This window comes from Branchiostoma floridae, chromosome 14 (assembly GCF_000003815.2).
Source record: "Branchiostoma floridae strain S238N-H82 chromosome 14, Bfl_VNyyK, whole genome shotgun sequence".
NCBI classification, from domain to species: Eukaryota; Metazoa; Chordata; class Leptocardii; order Amphioxiformes; family Branchiostomatidae; genus Branchiostoma; species Branchiostoma floridae.
The window spans coordinates 11,199,587-11,220,493 of NC_049992.1; the positions used below are offsets into that span (position 1 = coordinate 11,199,587).

The window sequence follows — 20,907 nt, forward strand, 5'->3', positions numbered from 1 at the left end:
ATATCGTAATTGGAACACACCGCGGAATTGCACGGAGAACGGGCGCGTGGTTGGAAGGGGGTGCACTATACCGGTCGAACGAAACACGGCACAATTAACTGCCGCTATGTACCTTTATACATCCTCTGTTGTTCCTTTCTTTCCTGTTAGTAGTTGCACAAAACAAAAATCTGCATGAGCATACAAAAAGTCATGAGAAAATGGGCGTATACTGACAAGAATTTTCATTTAATTTTGGTCCGTCACAACCGATATGACGTAAAACTTTACTGCTGGCCGTAGCATTAAAAATGGCGGGAAAATGGCGGCGTACGTTCAATTTGACCCATTCAGCCGTAGATCCGGGCGATAATGCAACGGTTCCTCACACTTTTACTCGAGTTGTAGGTCACCAAAAGAAATTCAAGATTGCTGTTGACTCATGGTCGTCTTGTGCCGTGAGCACATGTGATTATTATCTACAAATCTGGCGATGAACGTGACAGTGTGTTTGTCCCACGACGAGCTCGCCTGCCCCGAAAATGACCTGAAAACTTTTGGCCTTGTTGTCTTCAAATGCATTGTTATCGATGCTTTGTAAATTCTGTATTGGACACCTAGATGTCTGAAGTGTGCATACCTCAGAAATAACTATTGTTGCATGTGTAGATCTCTTTAAGTTCCACTGTTTTTAATGGACCGGTATAAGGCTTATGACCGGTATTATGCCAATGCATGTTACATCTCTTCTCAACCTCAACAGACATTCCTGTACAGAATTATATCTTTTATGAAACATTGAGGGTATTTTAGGATATTTTTGTGTACAAGGATCTCTAAAATGTTTGTCATACTAAGCATACAGAAACCAAAACAATTTCTAGGTTATAGGAGGGATTGCTTCATAATTTTTGTCACCCTCCCTTTTGAAAGATAGTTTTATGAAAAGACAAATATGAAATTGTTTGTGTCTCCATCTCACAGTATCCAGAGGTACTCTGTGATCCCCCTGTCCACTAACTCCGGACTGATCGGCTGGGTGCCCCACTCTGACACCCTGCACACGCTCATCAGGGACTACAGGGAGAAGAAGAAAATCCTGCTCAACATCGAGCACAGGATCATGCTCAGGGTTGGTTGTCATTTGCTTGTTGTTGTTGTTGCTGTTGTTCTCCTTTGCTTGTTGTTGTTGTTGTTGTAGAAAAAAATCAAATCCCCATTATCTTCTGCCATCATATATGACAAGCTTTTCTTCCTATTAGGCAGATCAGATAGATGTAATAATTTTTTAACTTGCTTATTCTGCTAAGTTAACGCTGGTTCACCTTTATCCGAGGGTAACCTATATTCGTTGTTTGTAAGAAAAAACGTATTTAGGGATATGAAGTCGACGGACGGTGGTTTCAAATTGGAACATTTTGAAAATATTGCAAATTTTAAACCACTGTCCGTAAACTTAATACTCCTAAATGTGCTGTTTTAAAAGACAACGGATAAAGGTCACTCCACAGATAAAGGTGAACTAGCGTTACATCTTTTCATCCATGAAGCTGGGTATTATATCTGCAGTCTGGGTTTGTTGACATATTTGAGTTTGATGATAAAATAACAAAGCAATTTTTATCCTGATGAAGCATCTTTACTTTGTGGTTGTTTTGCCTCTCAGACTTATGTTGTTTAAAATTGTTCCTTGCCTATTTTGTGACCAACCAGATGGCTCCCGACTATGATCATCTGACCTTGATGCAGAAGGTGGAGGTGTTTGAGCATGCCATCAACAACACAGCAGGAGACGACCTGGCCAAGATACTCTGGTACAAGAGTCCCAGCTCAGAGGTCAGTCTTTCCAATGCCCTGGGATCCACAAACTCTACTTGTTATCAGTTAGTAATGTGGCCTGCAGGGTGATTGCCCCTCCTGTGCCACCGCACCGATTACCGTCTTGGCTGTAACATAGAATATATAGGGCAATATAGCCTGAAGCTGTGGCATTTGTAGTCCAGTGGTTAGTGACACTTCCTCTGGACCAAAATGTCAAATGTTTGAATCCCGGATGTTGTCACCCACAAGACTTGGGCAGTACTTTAAAGTGTCACAATCCTTGGAATGGGATGTTAAGCCATGGCCCACTGTTGATTGGGCTGGTCCAAAATGAAAGCTAGGAGAATTTCCCTCATACCATAAACAGTAATACTGTAAATGCTGTCTCTCTTCACTGTAATAACAAGTGGAAGAGTAGCTCAAGTTTTCATTTAGTTCAGTTGAGTTAAGGTAGTTCGAGATTAGTTTCACTTTATTTTATTTTCAGTTATCATACAGGGTAATGTTCTGAAAGTTAGACTGAACAGTGCAACATTGCTGTATTGTTCTTCAGTAGATCTAGATGCTTGCATGATGCTATTTCTATCCATATTTCAGGTGTGGTTTGACAGGAGAACTAACTACACCCGCTCCCTGGCTGTCATGTCCATGGTGGGGTACATCCTGGGTCTGGGAGACAGGTACGTCAGACACTCAGCTGAGAGTTTGTTTATTTTGCACACCCAGTAAACTTGTAGTAACAATCTAGGTAGGTAGAAAGTGTAGTGGGTTTTTTTTAACATGCTTGAGGTGTGGCTCTCTTCAAACATGGAACCTATACTAAACATCCTATCAAAGGAACGTCCCTAATCAAAGCTAAGTACTCAATTTCACCTTAGAAGAGTGAGGAAATCTGCCTTTCATCAACATCAGGACCTGTCAAGGATTCAAATTTAAGTCAATACCCCAGGTCCTGAGCCAACAACCCTAACCACAAGACCATCATTATTTCGTGGCAATGGAGTAACATAATTATATAGTCAAGCAAAAATTACTGCTGTATTAGATGGTCCATGATGGTAATATTTTTTTCTTTTACTTAATGATACCAGCACATTCTGAATGAAAAAATCCCTAACACATCAGAAAATCAAGGTTCCTGTTTATCATAGCTGCATCTGTCCTTGGTGCTGATTGGCAATCAGATTATCTACTTGTACCCCCTTGGAAGCCCTTGAGTTTCAAGTTGTTCATTTCATATCATGAAGGGACAGCTGAGAACCCTCTTCTAGTTACATGTAGATATGTGTAGATTCTAACTGTCACATGGAAAGTTTGTATTTGATGCACTTCTAGGCATCCTTCCAACCTGATGTTGGACCGTCTGTCCGGTAAGATCCTGCACATTGACTTCGGAGACTGTTTCGAGGTTGCCATGACCAGGGAAAAGTTTCCGGAGAAAATCCCCTTCCGTCTCACCAGGATGCTGACCAATGCCATGGAGGTGAGTAATGTCACTTTGTCTATCATTAACTTCAGTGTGTACACAGTTCACAGCAACAACCTGTAATAACGGTCACTGATATACATATAATGAAACAAGATGAATGTTTGTCAGTATGATTTTTCCTTTCATCTACCTCTCTTGCTGTAGTAGCTAAGTAGTAGCTAAGTAGTAGCTAAGTAGTAATTATAATTATAATTATAGTTTTAAAAAACTCTTTAAACAATCAATGAAGTAGTTATCTTTGTCAGGTAAAAGGGCCAGTACAGTCTTGTATAATAATTTACTGGCTGTTAAAACCAATTCAATGAATGTAATGTATGTTTTGATATGAAGAGGCTGGCGTACATTATTGAACCTTCCCCTGCTGTCCAACCCTATAACCAACAGAGAAATGGTATCCAAATGGCTAGTTCAGTGTGATAAAGGTGAAAGAATCAGACAAGAGTTATTTGCTGATGGAACCTTCTGTTTTCAGGTGACTGGGATTGATGGGAACTACCGTATCACATGTGAGAAGGTGATGCGTGTGCTGAGAGACAACAAGGACTCCGTCATGGCCGTACTGGAGGCCTTTGTGTACGATCCTCTGCTCAACTGGAGACTGGTGGACAGTATGTGGACTCTTTGTCTTTCATCAGAGCGCTTATTTTCTGCTTTTGAAACGTGTAGTGAGTTTGCAGCAATTGACATACATGTAAAATATCAGATTCTGTTTTTGCCCAAATCTCTATATGCTACTATCAGAGAATAATGGTGCAGATTTGATTCCATACTATACCTCAGACTGTTGTATGTTGATACACATATAATATGTTTAATTTTTTTGTTCCCAGCTGCTCCCAAAGGCAAGAGATCCAAAACCAGGACAGAATCTTACTCAGCAAGCCAGTCAGGAGCAGGTAAGAGCAGTGCTTCAATTTGTTTTGGAAATACATGTATTTCATATTGAGAGTTCAATGTCCAAAAATAGGGAGGTAGTATAATGGTTCAAAATACATAATGTTATAAGCCTAAATGTTGTTGTATTACAATGTATTACACTTTTACATTTGGCATTAGATGCTCTTGAGGAGATTGGCCAGGCCACTCAGAGGAACAAGGGCCTGTCTGAGTCTGTACAGGCTTCATGGGGTAAGTAATGTTACTATACTTCGTACTATCACTTAAATTTCTTTTTATTTCACACACTTTGCTGAATATGCTCATTTTCTCTTCTATGTCTACATGGATGTCTTCTTAGTCTGTTTCTAACTTAGAAGTTATTTCATAAGGCTGATTTTTATTTGTTGTTTTTATTTGTGAGTAAATGGGATGTATGTATTTTATTGGAAATTCACACACCAAGTGCCTATAAGTATTATAACTGCATACTAATGTTTTAATAGATGACAGTGAGGGCCCCAAACCTGAGGCTTTGAATAAGAAGGCAGTGCAGATCATCAACAGAGTCAGGGACAAGCTGACAGGTAAAGTTGAACTTAGAAATGTTCAATCATGGAAAAATTTTGTATCATTTTTCCCTTTTTTCGAACTTTTTTTATCTTTAACCCTTCACCTCTTGTCCCCAGGTCATGACTTCAACAAGGATGAGTCTCTGGAAGTGCCTACCCAGGTGGAGCTCCTGATTGGTCAGGCTACGTCACATGAGAACCTGTGTCAGTGTTACATAGGATGGTAAGTTGGTGCTGATTGGTCAAGCCACGTTAAGAACCGAGTACTAGTATATGACATGATCTTTTGCTATATAAGATCCTATTCAGTACAATGTATATGTAAGCGCTGTTACTTTTCATAAAGATGGACTCTATTTATTGAGTTTGGTAATTAAAACTATCAAAATCATTTATCATATTACATGTATGTGACATATTTTGACTTATTTGCACATCTATTGCTAGATTTAGGACTAGCCTGAAAACAGTAAGAGAAAGATTGTTTTGTATTCCAGGTGTCCTTTCTGGTGATGCTGGACCTTTCCTGTCTACAAGCTCAGACCTGCCACATCAGTGATTAGACCTACCAAGTGTCTGTAGCAGTAGGACTGGCAGGTGTTATGGAGTGTGATGAAGTGATGAGTCATTGTGATATACCGGGTGACAGTTGCAATGCATGGTTATCATGTATTTGTGCCTACAGGACTAGCTTTACGCATAATCTTCAACAATCATGAGAGGCTTCATGTCATACAGTGTGTAGAGTTGGGTTTGGTTCTAAAGAAAGAGCTTTAAATATACTAGACGTCATGCTGGGTTTCATCAGCCTGCCACCTTTTGATCTGATAGTTTTCAACCCAAAGTTGCAAATTGGCTTAAAGCCAAAAAAGGGTAATCTGATCTATGACGACAGCGAAGATGATGATGATGATGATGAATCTGATCTATTTACTGTGTAATTCTTCATCTGGTACAGGACCCTACAGTAAGTATGGGGTCAGGTGACAGATCTTGATCAAGTTGTGGTTATAGATGAACTAATCTGAAGACTAATTGTGAAAGAAATGTGGAAGTGTACATACAATATGAAATATAATGCATTAATATCAACAACTCAATAAAGGGCAGTCAGTCGCAGCTTGTTGTGTTGTCTTTACTTCAAAACCTCTTGTGCTTCATGCCAGTATTTCCAGCTTGAATCACAACAAAAGTAGTATGATACAATATTTCTTAAGATTTTGAAATTTTAAAATCTCTGCTGCAACAACAAATATCTGCACCATTTTTCGTTGCATCCATAATCATAGTTATAAAATCTCAAGCAAGATTAAAAATCTTTTTGTCATATATATCTGACTTATATAAGAATCTTCTCTTTCCTTAAAACAATTTGTAGCACATACACACATTTGAAATGTTCCTAATGTATGTTTCATGCATTTACAGGGGTATATCAAATCAGTCATTTTAAAAAAGGTATTTCAATGTAAAAAGCTATTTCAAGACCTTCTTTTCAAACCTCCCTTTCTAGACCCCCGTATAACAGTTGTGAAAGACAATACACAAAATAGGACACTAGATCTTTATATACTCTTCATGGATTCCCTTAACAAATGATACCTGTTAATGGATGTCTTCTCTACCTTTTCTCATTCATCAAAAACTGCTCTATGGCACAAAGACACAAGTAGATACCGGGTAGCACCTCATTTGAACGACTGGCTTAATGTTCGCATTCACCATTCCGTAGTCATGCTATCAATTCAGTAATACAAAATGCAATACTTCTTGGCATGCAGTCTTGTACTTATAACGATCAACAACACCACACACGCACACACACACACACACACACATGTTGTAATACATTTCTATTCTTTCTGTTGCATTCCTACAGTGTAAAGATTCAAAATATACTCTATTTGTAAGTAGTTGTTGCTTCTAGATCTTTGTATTCTTAACAAAACTTGTAACTTAATCCTATTCACGAAGCCAAGCAATTTATCAACTTGAGGTGATCATCAGACATAATATAACACACAGCCGTTGTCCTCACAAGTTTTAGCAGGACCCCCATGGCACTGGTACACCACGTCCTTAGAGTTGGTGGTGTGTTTGCCGGAGAAGCACAGCCCCGTCATGTAGGAGTTCACTCCCTCCTGGTAAAACGTCATCTTGTTCAGGCGGAACTCTGTGGAGCATGCGCGGCATTTGAAGGTCGTACTGGTCGAGTGTTCCTTCTTCTTCACCACGCAGTTGTTTGGGTGGCTCAGGGCACAGCGTTCGGAGTCGAACCTTGGAGAAAACAAAATATAGTACTTTACTTTTAATTTGGTATATTTTGTGTATTGAAAGCTATGTATCACACAGAAGCATTGCTAGAATCGTGGGTGTTTCTGAGAAAGTAACTAAAAGTGTACCTACACCACACCCTGCAAAGATGTGTCCTTTGTGCATGTATATTACTAGGCAAAATTACGTAAGATAATCACGTATTGTTCAATCACGGCTCATAGATATCAAGATTAACAGATCTGCCCAAAGATATTGTTACGAGACAGACGGCTGTCTGTTCGAGAACAGTTTTAAGTTTTATAACAGCGATACCCAGTGCTTGGTAACAAACATTGAAAGACCCTTCGAACTGTACATTTGCCTTCAAAGAGGTTATTTCACTGGATACAAGGTGACTATATCCAGGTGAGCATGAATAGACCACGAGGTAACTGGTAAGCAACACCCAACGTCATGTACATGGGGAGAAATGTGAATAGTTTACGATTTCGCGTTGCAGGTGATAGCGAGGGGTCGTCAAATGCACACCACACCACGAGACTGCACCTGAATACAATACTGATGATTTTTACGACGTAAAAAGGGCATGATGCCTTCATCAGTTCTGCGTGATCTTCTGTCAATATTTCATAACCTGCAGCGTACATTCCCTCTCATAGCAGCCATAAATATGTCTCCAGGACGGCCTAGTGTCACAGAACCCATTGGTAACAATAGAGGTGATATATATAAAGCCATAGATCATAACTTTAACAATGGAAGATCAAAGACCATTGTACCGAGTGACTGCGGTAATATATTCTGACCAGATCATTAGTTACCTAGGACTCTTTCCCAAAGGACTAGAAATGCCGCCACCCTATATCTGTATGTGTCTTTTACTATGTGAAAACGTGATCTGCATATCTTCTGTCGGTACATCATTTAGATGAAAATTCAATGGACCAATATGTGATCGTTCTCTAATCCCCCCTTTTTAAAAATCTTGGCAAATCAGGATAATGAAGTGGCTTTTTCACATTGAACATTCCTCACGAATAAGTCCACCACAGCCAGTTGAAACTACCCTGCCCCAAATAACCATAAGCTTAAAACCGCCGTATCGGCGCACATCTACATTGTATTTGATACCGCCTGTTACTTCATTTACGAATGAATAGTTTATGAGTGTGGAGGAAAATACTGACAGCTCCATCCATTCTCCATGGCCCAATTGTGTCCGATGTTTGATGATGAAACAGGAAATGATTGACAGCAACTTTGTCCAGCACGCACTGAAACTAACAGACGCTTCTACCGAATATGTGGAGGCTGTTCTTTCCAAATCTACGTATGTGTTGGCACCCAGTATCAGCTACGCTGCCTAGGTTTGTCATGTTTGCATTGTCTGCAATTTCAATAAAGTGAAATAATTTTAAAATCTCTTGTTACTGACGTGTAAAAACATTTACCTGCCTACCTACCCACCTAGTCCCTTGACCTGCTTGTCGGGGGGACAAGGTAGACATGGTTGTATGAATAAGCTTGACTGTGTATAACTATAATTACCACGTGCGTAACCTCAGTAATACAGATGCCGTACATATACATATGCTTTGTGCCTACCTTGGGTTGTAGTTCTTGTGACACCTGACACAGTGTAGCTGAGAGGCCGGGGGGTGTCTGTGTCTGGGCAGGAGGAGGCTCATCGCCATGATCAGTTTGGCGTCTTTCCGCTTCAAACGTCTCTTCAGGGCAGATTTCAGCTCCTGTGGAATTGAGAAGACATTGCCCTCAGTATCATATGGCAACGATAAATTTGTAACGAGGGCGCCATTTAATCAACCAAAGGATCAATTTTATAGCAATCTAGGCTCACATGTGTAGTGTATTCCGAAAACGCCGTGTCCGAAAGTGTTTCTTGAACTGGTAATGATTTTATCAAGATAAACAATTTGTTTAGGCTATTTCATATTGCCCCACCCCAAACTTTCTTTACCATCGAAAATTGTACAATACTTATAAATCATTTTAGTATTTGGACAAACTCAGAGAATATCCAAGCCATACCTGGGGGTCCATTGTATCCAACAGTTCCGACATCCGCACCAGCTCGTTGCTGAGGTAGGAGCACTTCACAATGGCCTGGTCCTGAGTCCACTGGTCGCGCGCTCTCTTGGTGGAGTCCGTACGGCCGTTAGGGAGTCCGTTTACTGCTCGTCTCCTATCATCCTCGAACTTTACATGACGACCTTTAGGACGAACGTCGTGGTGTTCGTCGTGGTCATGGTCCCTGTGGTGGAGGATTGTGTGCAGCCGGGGTGTTTGTTCGTGCTCAGGTTCGAGTGCATCCCGGTGCTCCTCTGTGGAAGATGGTGTTCTTACGCTGCCGTCACTTGACAGCGGAGTCAGGCCATTTTCTCGCTCGTGAATCAAGTCACTGTTCGCAAATCCGATGCCGGAGTCTTCCAGTTTTTGCACTAACTCGTTTATTTGCTGATGCCGCGGCATGTTGCTGGTCTGATGTGGATGCTCGACTCCGTTGTGCTCTGATTTTAGATCGTTTCCACCGACAAAATCACCAGCTTCCTCCCGATGTCTGTCGTAACCACGGCGACCACCGGCGATACCACTTTCCAACAGGTGGTGTCTCAACTCCATTTTTGAAGCATCAGAATCACTATCGGTGCTCTGTTCTACCTTGCTCTGCCTCATAAGATTCGTCCTTTGTTGAAGACTTCGGGCAAACGAACTCTCCATGACAAAGGGCATACCATCTGCGGAACCGCCTACTTCTAAGGGATGGTCACCATTTTCCTGTAAGGTATCATTCTTGCTGTTGTCCGCATCGATGTTACTTAGCCAGGTGTCTGATTCGTCATGCATGTCTTTGCTGGAATCTTCTGTCTCACCTGACACATGCCAACTGTCGCCATTTTGATGACTATGATCGACACCTTGTTTATCTTGTACTTGGGTGTGCTCGTCACTGCCTATCTGAACAGGTAGGCTGTCATTGCTGTGATGTGGTGAGGTTTGGCCAGGAGGAGACTGGTGGATTAGGGAGTCACCTATTTGAGTCGTTGTTTCAGAAAGATCATTTGGCACTGGGTCATCATTTATGACAGAAGTTTCTGAATCTACTTTCTTGGCCAGTTCCACGTGACCTGTGTCACTAGATAGGACACTGTCGTTGTTGTTGTGTACTTCTTTCGGTATAACGTCTTTTTCCGTAACCGGAGAGTCCCGCAAATCACCATTTTGATGGCTGTGGCTCAATTCTGTGCGTTTCGTGGGGAATGCGTTTGGTTTAACGGCATCTTTTGAACCGTCAGCGTCTTTATCCTTCTGTTGACTCGTATGTAAAGGCTTTGTTTTTGTGAGCTGATCTCTCTTCTTCAGGTCCCTCATCCACGGCCGCTCACCGTCCATGGCTTGTCGTTTTCGTTTATCAATCGGGAAGTGGTTTTCCTCAAACATCTTGCTTATCTTCGCAACTTTTCCTTTACCTTTATTTGGATTATTCCAAGCACGAGAACTCAGATCAAGGACTTCCTGTTTCTCCGGAGCGCGATGTGACCGGGCCGTGTTGTCCAGGGACTGAAACCCGTCCACAATCGTGGCGACTTCCTTGTCCTCTGCACACCCGTCCAAGGCCTGTTCGATATCGTCCATCGAGTACGCCATTTTGCTGATAGTCATCCGCATAAGCTCTTGTTGGTTTGATGGTAACAGCAGTAGGAAGATGGCCCTTAATTCATACCTGCAGAAACAAAATTCAATGAGTATTATTTTCATAATGATTGTCAGGGTGACAACTATGAAGGTGGGAGCCCGCCATACACGCGTAGAATATAAAAAATCGGTGTAAGTGATTATATAACTATTTCAATCGTTGACGGTCCTAATATACTACGTCTTCCCACACATTTTGATGCATATTTATATGTATACTTTATGCTGTAAATCACTGATGTTCAAAGCCACACGAGAACTTCGTTTGACGTTTATGCCGAAACAACGACAGTGGATTGTGCTGCGTATACTGACAGCGCAGTGCAGCTTGACAGGATGGTTATAGATGAAGTCCCGTGTGGGATTTCCTGTCTACGTCTGAATCTAAGGTATACACGAGCACATGCAATCAGATAGCCAGGTAATTGCAGACTCTCGTGTGCAATCTTGGCAGTTTGAGGCACCATTTAACTATGCGCCGAGAATAGGATAGACACATTATCCGTTTTTACTCATCAAAGATTCTGTTGCTCCCTTGACAAGCTTCAAGCATTGTTTATACTTCATAGAGGATCCTTGCCTATTAGAAAGTCAGCGTATTGTTCGCTGTAATTTGCAGTGCACAGAAACCTGATAGCGACATTTGGGAAATATCCCCATTGAATAGAACGAAAAAGCAGCTGCGTCATTGTCTGCAAATGCATCACAAAGTAAAAGTATTAACAGTAAACATTATCAGTAAACTGTGTGCACAACCTATAATGCCCTCCGTCCCCGGAGACGACACGATCCAATGTTTTCCTATACGTTTATTCTGCCGGCTAAACCGCTATATATAATCTCGGAAGCCATCGTATTTTACAAGGGTAAACAAGTAATGAAAGGGCTATGCCTTAAAAAGGTACCTTGATTAAAGTTTAACCCACTTATACATGTTATTAAAGAGGCATTGTGTCGAATAAACATGACCCTGGTGCATACATGTGCACTGACGAATGGCTAGCTACATGAACGAAGGACATTATGAGCAACAGTAACATTTCTCAAATATTTCTTCCGATTGGATTTGTTAGATGTGCCCCAAACCCTGCATGTTCCAGTTTTGTTTGTGGTCAACGTTTGGCCACAAAAGGAATTTAACCAGAGGCAAAAGTTCAACGTTTCACCATCTGGCGAACTTAAAACTTACATGTAATTGCATTATTTTGTCTTAATTTTACACCATGTCAATGCGGTGGGTTCGTAGGAGCTGAGGCACTTTAAAACTACCTTATATATACCTTATAGTATATACGAAGAGACCCCCCCCCCCGCTATCCATCACAGTGAACATTCGTAGGCTGCAATAAATACATGACGCAATGTTTCTGACACCCCAAACTTTACACTAACTCTACACTACTTTAACTTGACCCCCACCCCACTTCTCTGTATTTACCAGGCCTGGATATGGATTTGCTATGTTCGACTTGTGCAGGCTATACAGTGACCATCGTAAAGCTAACGATGACAACACAGATGACAGCTACTATCCACCGCTGTTTATAGCGGCTCGCAAACACACTATGCCCGCGATAACCTCAAACAAATTCGCTGAAATTATAACAACTAAGCATAGCGGCCACTCTTAAAGGCACACGGTAAACTGCAGTTACCACCTCTAGATAAGGACCACCTGGCCGGTGATAACCTTTTTGGAGATGTTTTTCCTATCCTGAACAAAAGCATGAAGAGTACTGTCTATAGTGACCACACTATCCACATAGACCTGATTTTATCACCAGAGTGGTGGTCTTCTTGTGCAGTTTTGTCTGTATAAGTAGACCACCACCTGTTACCTTATTCCTTACAACTCCCCCTGCTCGTCAGTATGTTCAACACCGCCGCTAAGACTGTAACTATATTCGGTAACTGGTACATGGAACAGTTATCCTGTGTTGATGGGTAAATATTTGCGTTTCGCAGTGCCCTGACATCATGGCGTCACATGAACGTCCATTCCGGATGGCATCTAACAAGTGTTCGCACTTTAATGAGCAAGCACTCGACGTCTCACATAAAAGGTGAAGCTTTATGGCTTCAACCTTTGCTATGTGAGAAGCAAATTCCTGTGAAGAGTTCACTGACCCGGTAAATACGATATGAATAGTTTACAGTTGAACACTGTACATAGCGCTGGTTTCATCGATGTCAAGTTGATCATGAGGGTTCGCGAGTACAGTCGACTGTTTTGATCCATGACGTAACGTTTGGAGCTGGTGTTATAATTACATGATGTTAAATGTCCCGTCTAATAGGCTGCATCTGTTGCATACTAAACATTACCAGCTTGACACCATTACGTCGTGAATCATGGGTCTGGAAAGGAATGACGCTAATTACGACTATAAATATGTCTGTCGTAAAAACTGAAGTGCGTCTGATTCGCTGACAGAAACGCTGCTCTGAAATTTCCTGAGAGCATGTGTGAATGTGTGTGTGTGTGTGTGTGTGTGTGTGTGTGTGTGTGTGTGTGTGTGTGTGTGTGTGCTTGAAATTGAGAGCTAGTGTGGGAAACAATTAATATGACGTGTAACGCCATGACACTGTGGTGTATACAGACCACATCTAGTACAGTAACTGCACATGCCTCATATCGTAAAACCACTCTTCCGTGTTTACAAAGCTGGACACATCGTCTACGTGTGAATTTTCACATCGCAAAAACCAAACATGTCATCGTCATCATGGTGAACTCCGGTGTGCGTGGCAAACGTCCATTAAGAAGAAAAACATGCTTATGATAGCATTGAGTGAGTATACGATTTCATGCCTGTCACAAATGTATTATCTACTGTGAAATCTATCAGAACGACATTTAACGCTGTGCTCTTGACAATCAAATGTGCCATTGGTTTCGTGATAATTTTGGTTCGATATTGTACTACTACCTATATAGGACATCTGGAGGGATAATTTGCAAGTAATAGGTTTTGCATTATATGAGTGACTCTTATTAGTGACCTTGATATAATCATCCGGTGTATTTTGCCAGCCAGTAGGTACCCAAATTATGAGTAATGAGGCTGTATAACGTGGTCGAGGCACCTCCTATAGGAGACCCCCAACCAAGGACGACCGGATTGCTGTAGCCTCACGAAGCTTTCCCCGAAATCGGAATGGACGTAAAATTGGGGTTGGGGGGAGGATCGGGGGTGGGGGGCGGTGGTAGCCATCTTACATTATGTATCTTACGAAGTTCTTACGTAAACTAAGATATACAATCATCCGTCCAAAGATAATATCCAAACATGCGTGTGCGTTCGTACTCAAGTACTTGACGAAAGAAGAAATAATACATTAAGCCACAAACACCACTGACAAACAAAAACCTACCTACCGAAGGCATGCCGTACGCTAAACGTTCCACTCGGACGTAGCAACACAAAAACGTCGCCTCCAATTAATAGGTTATCAATAACTCTGATGGATTTATAAAGGCCTACCTTTTGGCCGGCTTTCTCTCCTGAGAATAAAGCGGCTTTTGTGGTACATACCTCCCGCCTGTGTGCCCTGATATTGGGTCAGTGCGAGGGTATGGGTCCGCGTTAATTGGAAAAATTATCCGAGAGGAACGAGGCCATATGTTTTCACATAAACGAACAAAGATGCGTCATAAAACCGACAGGTCGTGGCTTTATAGCTGTCAGAAATCAGGAGAAATGCCACTATAAGTGCTCTTTGTGTGCGTTTGCAATTTATCATACTGTTTTTATACTGGCTTTGTGTACAATACAGGTTACTACAATGATATTACCTACTGTGTGTTTATGGAATGGATTTTAGTTCAGCTGTGCGCCTAAAAGAGAAATTGGCAATAATGCACTAAGGACAAGAATTTGATTACTTACAACAGCATTACCTAATGGACTCAATACTGAACGTCGCAATGATGGTTGCTGGATGGAAACTGGATGATTGTGCGCAGAAATTAAAATGAAGATGGTGGGGAATGTCCCGTTATATTACTGGAAATGCGTTCAATTTTTACTTGTAAAATTGATCGGAAGTAAATCATAATCACCCACCGCAAAATGACCTCCGATCAATAGGCTGATACTGAAGACAAAATAGACCATTTGCTAATTCAGAACGTTTTGACATTTGGTTCAGCTATTTTGATCAGTAACGTTACGTTTTAATGGCCTATGACTGATCACTGACACCCACGTTCAGGTATCCCTTGTCCGAGCTGTTGTACTTACATACATAAAGCTACCCCTTCCGCTCACCGAGTATCACACCTGTCAAGGTGTGTAAAAGGGAACCCAGGACGTGTAACAGGCGATTTGACGGCACAGTCATCGGTGGGGTTAAACATGGCTCCCAAAAATGGTGTGCTGTCACGGGATCGCCACAACATTGGTGTTACTTTGGACACAATGTTAGTTTGTTGGCCACCAGAAGTATTCACAACTTTAGATTCTAGCTCTAGAAAATATATATTAAAGAGACGAGCCCTGCCATTGCTGTGGGATACATTTTGATGAATCTCTCCCAACCTTTAAGTGTCACGGTACAGGTGTACAGCTGCAGGTGTGGCCGTCAAACGGAAACGTGCAAGAATTTTACCGTCGGTAGCAAAATAGAAGGCTGGCATGTTTCCAATTTTATGACACATGGGGCGTGTTCGTTTCACGGGAGGGTAGAACATGTCTAAAGACCGCCTTCTCCATCTCTCACGTACTTGTACCTCGTTATTTTGGACTCACGAAACGTTTCATGCCAAAATGCCTTCCGTGGGTTTAAAATAACATGCCTTATTGCTTAAAGGGCGAAGAGATGGAATAGATCGTTTGGAATGGATGGTCGTGTTTTACGTGCATGGTATTGTGCAATTTACCCAACAACAGATAAAGACTAAGTGGGGGTGACAAGTAGGGAAATGTGCTAGACCCCCCTCCCCCTTCCCCCTGGATGGGGGTCGTCGAAAGACCGAGTGCTACCGAAATTGCATTTCTATAACACATGACAATTGGAATATGACCCATAATGTAAAAGCATGCATTGAAAAACAACAAAACACAAAGATTACAAAATACACACCTTTGTCACTGTCCGCCATAGTGGAGAGGGGGTATTAGAAAGACAACGTTTATGTAAAATAGTGGGTCAATAATTCGTTATCTGCATGTACTAATGACTCGTGTGTGTCACATATCATATCAAACAACAAACCATTAACCAACCTGTTTTGTTTGTAATCTGATTGTTTCCAGGTCAGCCACTTAAGAAATAAGTGTTTGCTACCCAAGGATCTAAACGGATTACGAAACAAAAGATGTAGATATAACAGGCAGCTTGTATCGACTATACGATATGATTCGTGTCTAACATACAGACGTACACAGAGTAAAGGGGGTTCACACGTGCGTAAATATTCAAGTCCGTGTGAGGCCCGTACTGCTCTCAGCCTCTACCAGGCCCCACAGGTCGCGGGGAAAATACTAGTAGAAATTGGACAAATGCATAACATGCCAGAGGAGTTAGCTGTCCGAGGAGCATGGTTTGCGATCCAGCTTACTCGTCTGACATGTTATCTGTCTACGTTTGTCCAATTTCTATTACTTTTCCTGCAACCTGTGGAGCCTGGTACAGGCTGCGGACCTCATAAGGACTTGTACGGAATATATACGCACGTGTGAACCCCCTATAGAGAGGGAAAAATGAGCATTCAAACGTTGATGTTGGTTAGACAGTCGCCTGATTGTGGAGACCATGATAAAATAAGATTACCAGCAGATAGCGTTACAAGTTACAACCTACAAAGAAACAATCATAAGAGGGAGATAAAATACACCAGGTTTACTCCTTGAGGCAGAAGATGAAGAAACTGGCCGAGTCGAGATTTTTATGAAGAAAAATTGTAGATGACCTATGCTCTGGTAAGACGTGAATAGGTTTTAAAGCCAGATAAAGAGGCCGGTATTTCTTTGGTCTTTTGTTATATCAACAGTATTGGATGTGGCATGAATTTATAGGCTACTTAACGTTAGATGAACACAGCATGTAATGGCGGTCTATCTAGTCACATATCTTGTGTAGCAGATAGTGATATTGGTTAGAAAATTGTAAGACATTTACTGAAAGGATTTTCCTTCAGCTAAATCTGACTTAGATATAGCATGACAATACATGAAGGTGGTATATAAACTGTAGCCGTGCGGTTTACAGTACTGAATACATGCGGTTCACGCCTGAATGGTTTAATGTCCCATGACAGCCAGTCCGGAGGGGATCTCTGCCGACGGTCTTTGGAGTGATATAAATTAAAAGAGGACTTTACGTGCCCTGACGCGCATTGTGTGGTATAAAAGGGTCTCGCGTGAGTGACTTATGGCCATGTTGCGTGAAGGTGACACCGACGACGTACGGGCGCACTAACACAGCCGTGACGTCACTGTGGAGGTCACAACACAGCAAGCTCAACCAGAACATTTGTCACATACGGCTTTATAAATCCATTTGTACATACATAGCCACACAGCGTCGATGCGTGAACGCTGTTAACATGTTACGGCGAGTTACAATGTATTTCTATTGTAGTTCATAGAATAAGCCATTCATGTGTAGAAATTATAATATGGACATTATCTTCTTTTTCCCTTGTGATGTTTCTTCAATTGGCGACATTCAAGATTGTAATCTGACCCCTCTGAATATCATAAGCTTATCTACAAGCAGATGTTGTGGGGAGTGATGTGTTTTATTCTCTAAATGCTTCAGTCAATGAAGTAGATACACGTAACATATGTAGAAGAAATCGTAAAACGAGAAGTTTTAACGATACAACATCCGCTTAGTATTGGGAGGTTTTGAGATATGTGTGGGATCAAGTGCGTCAGAAGCTCTCTCATTTCAAGGCCGAAGATATAGTTTCCCTCTCTTACAACCATTCATTCACATCAGCGTGAGAACATATCTCACACCTGTACTCACAAATCCCACGTGCCAGTGCGTACCCACCGTCTCAAAACTCGTACATCTCGAGTGAGGATTACAGAGATTACTCTATAAACACAGGCCAATTAGTTTATCCAAAGGTTCACATTGCGTCGGGTTAGTAGAGGATAATCTGGATAATCATCGGTTAAAGTCAGACTTGAAGCTCGTTTTAGGGGAAATGTTTGAATCATCGGATATCGGCTGCATATTCTAGACGTATCATCTTACAGTTCATTATAAACGATATATTGCATAACATAACACGTCAATTCACCGCCACTTTATCCCTGTAGTCAGTAGTGTGATAAAAGAGAATTCTTTAACGTATGTGACGATTTTAGAATTGCACTCTTTTATAATTGCATCGTAAATTCAGCCTATGGTTCATTGTACCTGAGTGTGCTACAGGATAGGCTGTGCGTGGATCTTAACATCCTGTAATAAAACACGAAGGAAATCTAGAATAAAAGATAATCATGGATAGAAACCCACAGGAAACACGCGTCACGTCATATTTGTACCTCGTATCTACAAGGATCTCGTCAGGGTCACGGGGTAAATATACATGTACATTACATGCGTGTGTAATGTAGCGGAAAACCACAAAAACAACCTCACACGCTACCGTACATCTGTAATTAAAGGGTCTACTGCATCATTGTCATTATGACAAAAAAGGTTGTCTTACCTTAAGAATCTACCTTAAGGTGTGCTGCTTTTAGTCCAGGTGCTGCCTCTCTGGTAACATTTCTCCAGCGTGACCGTGCGTGCAGACTGGTACGGGTAGGTCGTGTTGGTGGGTCTTGACAACCCCGCTCTTTAAACATCCAAACAAAACGGGCCAAACAGCAATTTGTAACGGAGTACTCCCGGGTCGCTATTAACGGCGCCAACAATACCACCATTCGTACCTTTACACGCTGTGACACAATACAACGGAAGAGGGCTACTCGAAAGGGTACACCCTGACAGAGAATACAGCGTGGCCTCCGTGTAGCTCTTCAAAAGGTCTCGATTTCTAATCATCAATGATGTCCATTAGAACCGAGTCTTCACTCCTAGCAGCATATGGAACAGTTGATCCCGCAGTTAGATCCAAACAGCCAAACCATAGGTGAAAACGAGAAAACAATCCTGTTTGTTTGCCACGCTGCGGCCAAGCTTTGCAGGCCATAATGTGAGGAAACACACGCACGGCGGGCCAACCAATGAAATGTTTTGTAGGCTGTCCCGTTACCTTTCTGCCATTGTTCCCACCTGGCACGCTAAGCATGATTAATTGGGGGTGAATTAGAGATAGCAGTCCGAACCCTGATCCCGGCAGCACCGGCCTAGTGGGTGAGGAACTGTGCTGTTTACGGGGCCAAAGAATTACACGCGTTATTAAAATAAGGCCATGTATGCGTTAGCTATAGAGCTAAGAAATTGTCTGACAGATCGTGTACAGGATAGTCTGATAGGTAAAACCAGGTTTGTCAATACAAACATCTTGCACCTCATTTTCGATCGATGATACTATAGCTGTGTGACCTGTTGCAAAAGCCATTGCTGAAAAGTAGTTATAAACACAGTATTAAAAGTAGTCATTAGTCCGTTCTTACCAGTAATTAATTTATTCAATTCTGCTTTCATCCATTATAATTACTATCTTACATCTATGCCTGCCCTTTGCAAGATTTTGACTTCAGGTCATTATACACTATTAAACGTGAAATTATGTATAGTAGTACAGTCAGTATTAGTAAAATCGTCCTTTATTCATAGATAAAAGAAAGATACATATATCCCAGGTCATTACTGACCGAACATGCAGGCTGACGCAGGGCGTTACATAAATAATATTGCATAGTATGTGTTGTTCGTTATTACCTTAAAATCATCCTATTGCACAGTTGTCTCAATTACATTTAAAATCGCAATATTTTGTTTTTCATTTTTCAAAATAATCACTATAAATGGTAATTCGCACAACTTTGAAAGAAAGAAGCATGTCATAACCTGCATTTCAAGGAATGAGCTAGTGTTTCTACAGCAACGTGTCTGCCTTCCAGGGCGGCTCATGGCGTGCGTTCCATACAGCATAAGACGACAACATTGCTATAATGTCCCTAAAAGAGTCCTAGAGCATTAACTATCTTGAACAATGTTCCAAGTCTGTTCTTGTTGTCTAATGTGAAAAGTCCCCTTGACCCGATCTGAAAACAAGTTCAGAGTGACTGAGATGCCTGCAGTTCTCAAGTCTGTCGTTAGTGGGCGCTGTACTTATTGCTCTTTCGTTACAGTCAGTTCATGGATGAGAATCAATGGGTCTCTGTTCTGGCAAGTAGCCGACCAAGTCTGGTTTCTGGGTAGTATTGTATGGACCGGGATATTTAATGGTACCTCCGTTAGTAGTGTGACCTGTATATCTGCATAACATTTAAAGTCATTCAAAGTCACTGACTAATTGTTTTAGTCAGGGATTATTTCTTAGGAATAAAAAGCACTCAGCACTCTTTTATATTTCTAACCTTCGTGCTTACAGCTTGTTTTCTTGTAGATCTATTTAATCCAAGTGTTTTTAATGACATATCCGATTACAATTTCGACTTCGAATCCTGCCTGCTTTTAAAACGTTTTACACGGGCCCAGATGTGTGCTAATTTTCCATTGGAGCGAAGGAAAAAGACTACGATCACTTCTCTGGGATATAAAGCTGATAGACCAGTTGATATCAGTTAATATTTATCTTCGCCAGCGAAGATTATAAGATTGCTTACTTGGGTCTGTATGTAGGTCAACAGCATATAAGTCGAGAAATTGTGGATGGAACTTTTTGATTTTTTGTAGGTGTGTAGCGGTTGTCGAAAGGCATGCCCAGTTTGAAAATGGTTTACCTGGCGTTTTCCTACGGTACAGCAGCGACCTTTGTATTTTTTCGAGGTTTGTTTTGAGAAGCATAACTCAAAATGCAGCTGGGCGATTTCTACGATATTTGGCAGGTGTGTAGCGGTTGTGTAAAGGATTGTCATGTGCGAGAATGGTTTAGCTAGCTTTTACCTATGGTGCTGTAGCTGGCTTTGTATGTAGTTGCGTTTGTCTGTTAACACGATAACTCGAGATGTTCTACATGGATGCTAATGATATTTTGTTGATAGGTAGGGGACACAGAAAGGAAGGTCAAGTTCGATAATGGGCCTCCTAGCGACTTGTTTT

General features: G+C 41.5%; 2 protein-coding genes across 6 annotated transcripts in view; one reads left to right on the forward strand and one right to left on the reverse strand.

Annotated features, from left to right (window-relative positions):
* Positions 1 to 5,856, forward strand: part of LOC118430523 (serine/threonine-protein kinase mTOR-like) — a 127,877-nt gene extending 122,021 nt beyond the window's left edge. For all 3 annotated transcript variants that reach the window (XM_035841436.1, XM_035841437.1, XM_035841438.1), the window contains 10 exons: positions 964 to 1,111; positions 1,693 to 1,815; positions 2,398 to 2,480; positions 3,136 to 3,283; positions 3,762 to 3,897; positions 4,120 to 4,185; positions 4,346 to 4,417; positions 4,672 to 4,752; positions 4,855 to 4,960; positions 5,235 to 5,856. In XM_035841436.1, the coding sequence (XP_035697329.1) occupies positions 964 to 1,111; positions 1,693 to 1,815; positions 2,398 to 2,480; positions 3,136 to 3,283; positions 3,762 to 3,897; positions 4,120 to 4,185; positions 4,346 to 4,417; positions 4,672 to 4,752; positions 4,855 to 4,960; positions 5,235 to 5,250 (979 nt within the window). In that variant the 3' untranslated portion in view covers positions 5,251 to 5,856. The remainder of the gene's footprint in view (positions 1 to 963; positions 1,112 to 1,692; positions 1,816 to 2,397; positions 2,481 to 3,135; positions 3,284 to 3,761; positions 3,898 to 4,119; positions 4,186 to 4,345; positions 4,418 to 4,671; positions 4,753 to 4,854; positions 4,961 to 5,234) is intronic.
* Positions 5,857 to 5,875: 19 nt separating this feature from the next.
* LOC118430525 lies at positions 5,876 to 18,962 on the reverse strand. Of its 3 annotated transcripts, none has more exons than XM_035841441.1 (4): positions 18,401 to 18,962; positions 9,064 to 10,756; positions 8,620 to 8,762; positions 5,876 to 7,014 (listed from the first exon to the last, which is right to left on the reverse strand). In XM_035841441.1, exons 2-4 carry the CDS (start codon positions 10,699 to 10,701, stop codon positions 6,741 to 6,743), a joined length of 2,055 nt encoding a protein of 684 aa, XP_035697334.1. In that variant the 5' UTR covers positions 10,702 to 10,756; positions 18,401 to 18,962; the 3' UTR covers positions 5,876 to 6,740. The 3 variants fall into 3 exon arrangements, with proteins under 3 accessions (XP_035697334.1, XP_035697337.1, XP_035697335.1); XM_035841444.1 differs by lacking the exon at positions 18,401 to 18,962 and adding an exon at positions 12,579 to 12,666; XM_035841442.1 differs by lacking the exon at positions 18,401 to 18,962 and adding an exon at positions 12,567 to 12,660.
* Between the last annotated feature and the right edge of the window lie 1,945 nt (positions 18,963 to 20,907).